The sequence below is a fragment of the Oryzias latipes genome, chromosome 9 (assembly GCF_002234675.1).
Source record: "Oryzias latipes chromosome 9, ASM223467v1".
In the NCBI taxonomy this organism is placed as follows: Eukaryota; Metazoa; Chordata; class Actinopteri; order Beloniformes; family Adrianichthyidae; genus Oryzias; species Oryzias latipes.
The window spans coordinates 18,380,549-18,388,589 of NC_019867.2; the positions used below are offsets into that span (position 1 = coordinate 18,380,549).

Sequence of the window (8,041 nt, forward strand, 5' to 3'; positions counted from 1 at the left end):
CGCCTGCTTTGCACAAAAATCAGCTATTTCATTTCCCTCCACCACCTATGTGATGGTACCCACATAAATCTGATACTGATTTTCAATGTCTCCAATCTGAACAGACTCTCATAAATCTCGTACATGAAAAACATTTTGCTTCAATCTGAAAGGTTTGTTGACTTAAAACCTTCAATTAAAAAGTATTTATTTTTTACATAAAGCCTTTAAAACGAGCACTAAACAAGGTGGCCCAAGTCTGCGTTCCCCTGTGCCGGTCCCCAGCCCGGATAAAATACAGGGTTGTGTCAGGAAGGGCATCCAGCGTAAAAACCACCTGTGTGAATCCGTGAAAGCTTATTTGCTGTAGCGACCTCTGAAGGGACATTCCTAAAGGTGAAAAACAACTTTAAAGCGAGCACAAAATAGAGAAAGAAAAAGACAGGGATCCATTAAAGAGCATTAGATAGCAGCAGTTTATTATTATTTTTTAAACTGTAGGAAAGTTGACAGCTGGCTGTCCAATGTTTAAAAGAGCATCAGAGGCTGACAGACTGTCAATGAGTAAAATCCACTCAGGACAGTTATGTGACTGATGAGTCTGTGGATTTATGTTCTGTGCCCCAATCTACCAGAGTAGAGGCCACTAAACCAAGGAAACAAATCATTCCATTGGAAATTGAAACAGCCAGGAGACAGGACACATCAGACCTGGCAGGAGAGGATAAACACTGACTTACACACACACTGTATATATATATTTGTGAGTACAGAGTGTATCATGACAGGGTGTACGTAATCTTGCCTGACTCACACTGCGTTTGGATAAGTGCTGTTAGGAAGGTGGCAAAGATGTATTACATTTCCCCAGCAGTCACAGGCAGATGGCAGCAGGAGCTCGCTCATTTGCACTTTGATTTGTGTCAGAACCTGAAATCTCTTCTTTCAGTGTTACCTTCCTTTTTTCTGAATGTTTATTAAATGTTCACGTGTGAATATTTTCTGTGGGCAGTTTGTATTTGTATCAGGTAAAGGTATTTGGTTTTTTAAACAAACAACTTTGTGGCATGACAATTAGACAGAAAAGCGATCAGAAATAGACAGTGGTTATATTGTTATAATATTGTTATATTATATTTATTGGAAGAGTGTAATTTTTCTGGAGCTTTTAGACTTGCAGCTTCACTGCACATCTGCCAGCAACATCTGTCACTGCCCGCAAATCAGAATCTGCGATGCCTTACATGCACTGATCCTGCTGTTTAAGCTCTAACAGCCCTGTACCAGACAGATTGACACAGATACGTGTGGGAGAGTGTGTGGCAATGCCTAAATCTTCTTTTACTTGTAGGAACAAATGCTATTTCAGGTCGAACTTGGACTTGATGCGTCCTTCCTTCTGTCCCCTCGTACATACTTGGAGCATTTCTTATCATTCCTCTAGGTTTAAAGGGTCCAGGCAATTTAATGTGGAGAATTATGTCAAGACAGTTGACTTTTAAACAGTTGTAATTGAAATACTTGACTTGACAACAAGAGTAGCCCACAGTGGTCTGAGCAGCTGTTGCTGGAACGCCATCTGTGAACAGACGCTGGTCTGGATCTCTCAGTGGGAGTTGAGAAAATGACACGAGAAGTGGGCATGTGCAGTCAGAAGTAGGTGGCTCACTTTCTGCCTGGGCTCAGGGATTAAAACTTCCTGTGTGACCCAGGTAAGGCGTCTCTGGAGTTGGGTTTTCAATCTTTGACTGGATTAGCTGAGGTAAGATGTTCCATGACAGAGCCAAAACTCATATATTAAGCTCCCTTATCCTTAACTAGTTCATAGATGTTATTAAAAGCTTTACAGCACAATAAACATACTAAACAAAGGCGAGCCCTGCAAGTCAACACAGCCAAACGTATTAATGTCTCTCTGTACAGTTTTATTTACATGATACTACTCTGTTTTAATGCTGGGCAGCATGATTATATGTAATACATAAATAGCAACACAGTTTGTTGTTTTTTTCTTTTTTTGTACAAATTTGCATATTACTAGTCAAAAAAAAAAAACAACTCAAACGTATACATACAGTTATCTTTTAAAATGAAAAACATTCTCACAGGGGAAAAATAATGCATGACACAAACATACATGTGGTTAGGCAGCCATAAAACACACTTTTGCACGGGTGTGTGCACATGCTCGCCCACAATTACACTCACACACACGCTTCTCTACAGTGTTCTATAGCAGATAAACAGACTGATAGCAGTTAAACTGATGGAAGGTTACAACTAATTTTGATTTCTATTATTTTTCATTAAATCTAGCTCTGGCATGCTCCTTTACTTCTGTAAACATGTGCTGATAAACCGGGCAGCTCCACAACTTATAGAGGATCGGGGGTGCGGCAAAACACTCACACCAACACACACACACACACTGTGCTTACATGAATATTGTGTTAGCGCAATGAAAGAAAAAGAAGAAAAAAAAAACAAATTACTCCCACAGATGCACTAAAGTCCATGTGCAGACATCGGCACAATTGACACAAAAAAAAGAATCCAAATAATTTCTCCAAAAACAAAATGCAGAAAACTTTTTTTTAAATGATTCTTTTGAAACACTAGTGAAAATGAAGAGTAACTCATGCACTTATTTCATTCATTTATACCCCTCTGTCATTTATAACCCTAGTCTAAGTTCACCCGAAAGGCTTACCAGGAATTGATGCTGCTCTTCCTCTCAGGATGCACAGAAGTGCACACAGCCCTTTGCCAGGCGTCAGGTTACAATGTGAACTCAAACCAGGCAGCTAAACCCTGCATTATGGTTTCCACTGCAAAATGATGCAAAATGACTTCCTTGTACCCGTCTGGCAAAATACCTCAAACCGACGGTGTGATCATCAGACAGGGGTGTTAGGATCTACTGTTGTGTAACGTAAAAAGGGAAGACAAAATAGCTAAACGCAGCAGCTGTGAGGTAGGTTAAGGTAACAAAGATGACATAAAATTGTCTCGTGCAGAGAGGGCAATGCAGACTGGTTCCAGAACCTACGGTGGCAGGGTAGCTGAATCCTGCCCGTGTTCCAAAACGCTAGAAAGTCCGGCTAAAATGGCTGTTTTGGCACAAAATGGCACCTGGCAAGGGAGAGAGGAGCACAGCACATCCTGGAGTAACCCTGGTCTGCTCTACATAGGACAATACATATTTTTTGAAAAAGAAAAGACTTAACAGCGGCAAAGTCACACCACAGAAACAGGATAAAACAATTTAATGGATTAATTAAAAAATAAAATCGTTCATGCATCTCCCTCGCTTAGGATCTCAAATTGTTTCTTTTTTCCGTTATTCTGAGGTTGTGATTTGGTAAATCAAGTCCTTTCCATCCTCAATTAGCCACTTGTGTCGGTGCTTTTGTCAAAGAATCGCACTCCAGTCTTTGTCATGGTGTTTCATTGTTGTCAGCTCCACTGCTGTCAAAATTATATTCTCTGAATTTTGTCGGCTACAACCATGGGGTTCTCTTTGCGAATCTTAGCGGCGGCCTCCGCCTTGTAATCGTAGGGACAGTTGTGCTTGTCGGAGTATCGGTGAATGCCACAGAACAGGTTACCACAGCGACAGTCAAAGCCTGAAAGCACAAATGAAAAGTGTAAGAGCTTTGACAGGAGAGATAATAATAATTCACACAATCGACAAAACAGACTTTGTTTGTAAGATGGGAAAATCATGCTTTATTACCTGTAAGCCCAACTCTTTTGCGGCACATGAAGCATCTGTTCTTTTTGGGTTTGGGGGCGTCGCCCTGACTTTCCTCAACACTAGAAGAAGCTAAAGGAGTAGGGCTAGAAGCAGCAGGCTGGTTTATAACTGCATAATGAAACAGGAAAAAAGTTATTTTTAACTTAGGCCAAACACATAACAAAAATACAGTAGTTTGGACTAAACTAGTAATAAATATCCCTTTTTTAAAATTTTGTTGTAGCTTTTTTCTATGATTTTTCTATGATAAAGTGGGTTTATGTTTACCAGGCTCTAAGGATTCGGGTTTGTCCTCTCTCGAAATGCTCATTTCCGTCATTTGCTGAGTCACAGGAAGGGATCCTTGAATAGTTCTGCAAGTTTAAATTGGAGAATAAAACCAATCAATGAGGAGCTCAAACAGACTTGAATCCAAAGTTAGGGCACCAAGGAGCCAAAACAGTCTTCATAAGTCAATACTTGCCTAGACATGTCTGGTGAAGAGGCAGGAGACGCATCAACCTTGGCTAGACTGGCTTCTAGTCTCTGGATAGCAGAGACCTCTGAGGTAGGACTAGGAGCAGAGCCTTGATGTGAGCACAAAAAAAGGCCAAATGAAATTATGACATGGATTTTACTATTATTATATTGTAATATTATCTAGATGAAACTAATAAGAATTTGAATTGTCTTACCCATTGGGCTGAGAGGGCTCATGCGGTCACTGCTCTGCTGCCGCGTCAGGTGTTCCTTATAGCATACAGAGCACATGCCGTTTGTTCTTGGGTTGCCATAGAAACCGCACCCGGTGGCACAAAGCATGGGGACCGGGCTCTGGTTTGTCTCTTGAGCCATTGCTGAGGGGGAAGAGACAGTGCGAATGTTTATTAGTGTGACAGGCACCCGCGGATAGCTTTTGTCCCGCACATTCATGCTTAACGAGAAAAAAAGGTTTTCTGTCTGCCTGAAAGTCTGGTTCCACAGCAAGGCTGAAGGAACACACCAGTCATATTATGTCAACTCCACAAACAACACCTCTGTCTTTTCCTGTTGCTTGAACACAGACACAAATGGTTTTCAGTAGGAAGCAGAGGAAAAAAAACTCTTGCTGTGTTCTGTTTAACACCTTTACCAGGAGCTGGACTCTATTCTGCCCCACGCCTTTTTGTTCACGGCTCTCTCATGCCTCCAACTCTTTGCAGGAATTGTTTCCTAATAAAGTGGAAGAAATGTCGGTAATAGAGCTTGAAAACATTTCCTTATCGGGCTGTTATTCCGTGTAAACAGAAACCACAGCTATGACTCAGTAACGCTCACTTTAATACAATATTTTCTCATCAGGTGCAATCATGAATATTTCCAGCCAAAAGGCTCAGATGAACAAAGTCAGTTATCATCACTAAACGTCCCCCTCCTCTCCCACTCTGTCACATACAGTATTGCAAAACTTTCTGAGTCATGTCTTACCACACAAGCACTCACAGTACAAGTCTGCGTGTGCGTAATTTGGCAGAACACGTAGTACTGTGACGTTGTTGCCTGACTTTGCTGTGCTGCGGTACAACAGGACGTTGTGTAATGGGAGGATCTGACTTTGAAGCTCCAGATCAAAAACACCTAGATTAATGACAAACTAACAGACAGGAAGACCCAGATTAGTTGGGTAAGAGGCATCCTGTGTGCCAGCTCTGCCTTGGCTGCCTGTTTTACAACTCACCTGATGATCATATCTGGGAATGACCAGTGACACAACAACACAACTATCATGTTTTTTTTTCTTGTAAACAACCCTTGACCCTATTTTTTTCCCAGCAACTCGGCAGCTTGTGCTCATGTGAAGCTTGTTTATATGCTAGTCCAAGACACAAACAGGGCGGACGGGCTTTCTGTTTCAGGGGTCAGCGGGTTCTTTGGAATGTCCTATCAGCCCGATGGAGCAGAACTAACAAACGAGCAGCATGAAAACCTCCAGCTTACTCCTGAAACCTCCGGTTTTTTTCTAGGTCTGGATGCTATCACTTCTGTGTTAACAATTGCCTTCCTACAAAAGTCCAACAAAACCCTCACTAGTGCCTCATGTTTCAGTGCAGAAAAACAGCAAACCAGACCCCTTTTTTAAAAGCAACATTAGATGCTTGCTTGTGGACAGTAGGAATACTTGAAATACCAACTTCTAACCAGGTCAGCTAACACATCTACAGAAACGGTTAGCTTTCTGACACAAAGGAACAATGTAGTACTAGGCTATCCAGTTAGCAGGCAAACAAGACGCTGGTTATCTAAACATTTGCCTCTCAAAATGTAAAATATCTCAGATGCCTCATACACAGAGTTCCACCTGCCCGATTTGAATGAATGACATGTTTTTAAACAGAGTCCATTGTGTGCTGTGAAGCTGCCAGGGCCAGTCAGGGGTTTTCCAGCACAGGGCAAACTACCAGTCACATTCCTTAACCACAGTTTGTCCTAACAAAAATGCAAAAGCCATAAATAATGCTAGAAGCTCAATTCCTCTTTGTGTGCTTTTAAAAAAAAAAAAAGGTTTGCATGCAAACTGGAGTCTCTAAACGTGATCATTTCTGGCAAATAAAAAGGGGAAGAGAGCTTAGATTATATACCAGGCCACACTAGACAGAACTAGCAAAATGTGGGTAAAGGGTTCTTTTTAAAAAGTCATAATAACCACCAGCAGATGTTAGTGTGGTAAGCGTGTCCAGTGTGCTGTAAAACAAACAGTGAAGACAGTGTTGACTCTTCTTTCTTTGTTTCTTCTTTCCTCCTTCTTTGTCTGCATTCTCCCTGCTTCCTGTTTAGACACAGTCTTGTAGGTCTCCTTTTTCACGCATTATTTGCACCTACAGCCATTTTCTACATGTTTTCAAACAACCAGTTATATAACAACGCTTAAGCACTTAAAAAAGGCACTTCACGATGCTGTTTAGTACTCAAAACCGAGCAAACTAGAACATGGTTTTAATTTTTTACCCCCCCCCCCCCAACTGAGACTAACACCAGACCAGACAATTAAAAATTCAAATGTACGCTATAGTAATTTCAGAGCAACTCTGTCGGCCTTCTAGACTATTCGGCTTATGAATTTTCTATTTCTAGAGAGGAATTAACAGGCTTTGCTTCCCCATCCCCCAGCTCGGGGCACACAGAAAAACAGACAGTAACCAGGTCTAGCTAGCCCTCCCTTGTTTTTTCCCTTGAATCACTCAGACGGAGTCACGTTCGAAGGCTTGTGATATTTCTAGTCAGGTGGAGGACACGGTGGTGGCTGCGACTTAAAGGGCTAAAGACAAATAGCTCGTTAAGCACACAAAAGGCATCACTCAAGACGCCAGCTGACCTTTAAATCCACACCGAAAGGTCGCTACGGCAGATTATTTGATCAGTTTTGGCACCCCACATTTATTTTTAGTTTACCTCAGTCATCTGATCTCACGTTAAAAACTCATCTTTGTTGATTAAAAGGCAAAAAAAAAGAGAAAAACCAATAATCCAAGATCATCACCTGTTAAAAAAATTGAAGGGTTTCTCGCGAGAAGACAGAAAAATTGTCCTTTTTGTTTCGGGATTTGGAAGGTTTAGTTGATGGTCTCGGTCCTTTTGTCTGGTAGCGGCGTTTCGCTGTTGTCGTCCTCTGTCAGGAGGCTTTAATTGTCCCTTCCTAGGCCTCCTGCCTTTCCACCTCCCTCTCTCGATCTCCCGTCCCTTCTGGATGGATGTTTGTTTCCTTCTTTAGTAAGAGGAGTGGCGCATGATGTCACGGGTACAACAACGTGTCGCCATTGGCTGCCCGCGGAGCCCCCGGGCGCCCTGTACACTTCTACCAGACAACGGGGGGTTCTTGAATGACTGTGCGCATGCGTCTTGCTAGGATTGCGTTATTACATGTCTATTCGTCATCCACCTACAGGGACATGAATCCACTTACTGAGTAATTCACATAAATAGGAACATAAAAATGAAATGATGCTGACTTAAGGAAAGGTCTATTTGTAAGAAAATGTACCATAAAATATAAGCATGATGTAGCTGTTTGTGTTTGTTTCGCTTCAAATAGAGTGAGCGTGCAGATTTAAATTTTGATAAATGTAGAGTCTCACCTCACAATTTGTAAACATGTTTTTCAGGAAGCTGCAGGGGTAGGGTGGCTTAAAATGTTCTCAGCTCATACTAAGTGTCAACATTCTAAGTTTATTTTTTACACATAAATCACAAATATGTTAATTTGGTCCATGACACTGAAACTTCACAGTTCTGAGTTGAAAACTGGCTGTATATCAAAGTTTTTCTTCACACATTTTTAAAATCTTAGTC

The 8,041-nt window shown here is 41.5% G+C and overlaps 1 protein-coding gene across 2 annotated transcripts; it reads right to left on the minus strand.

The window, feature by feature from the left end:
* Positions 1 to 1,883: 1,883 nt before the first annotated feature.
* zfand5 (zinc finger AN1-type containing 5) lies at positions 1,884 to 7,454 on the minus strand. 2 transcript variants are annotated; one of them, XM_004072510.4, is made up of 6 exons: positions 7,233 to 7,454; positions 4,411 to 4,572; positions 4,200 to 4,302; positions 4,004 to 4,089; positions 3,716 to 3,844; positions 1,884 to 3,605 (listed from the first exon to the last, which is right to left on the minus strand). In XM_004072510.4, the coding sequence occupies exons 2-6, from the start codon at positions 4,568 to 4,570 to the stop codon at positions 3,457 to 3,459; spliced, it is 627 nt and encodes a 208-aa protein (XP_004072558.1). In that variant the 5' UTR covers positions 4,571 to 4,572; positions 7,233 to 7,454; the 3' UTR covers positions 1,884 to 3,456. The 2 variants fall into 2 exon arrangements, with proteins under 2 accessions (XP_004072558.1, XP_004072559.1); XM_004072511.4 differs by having other exon boundaries at positions 3,229 to 3,605; positions 7,145 to 7,454.
* Between the last annotated feature and the right edge of the window lie 587 nt (positions 7,455 to 8,041).

Coding starts and splice junctions, on each gene's coding strand:
- zfand5 (XM_004072510.4), bottom strand. CDS start 4,570: ATGGCTCAAGAGACAAACCAGAGCCCGGTCCCCATGCTTTGTGCCACC. Junction 4,303..4,410: donor GAGCCCTCTCAGCCCAATGG/GTAAGACAATTC, acceptor GCTCACATCAAG/GCTCTGCTCCTAGTCCTACC. Junction 4,090..4,199: donor TCTTCACCAGACATGTCTAG/GCAAGTATTGAC, acceptor TTAAACTTGCAG/AACTATTCAAGGATCCCTTC.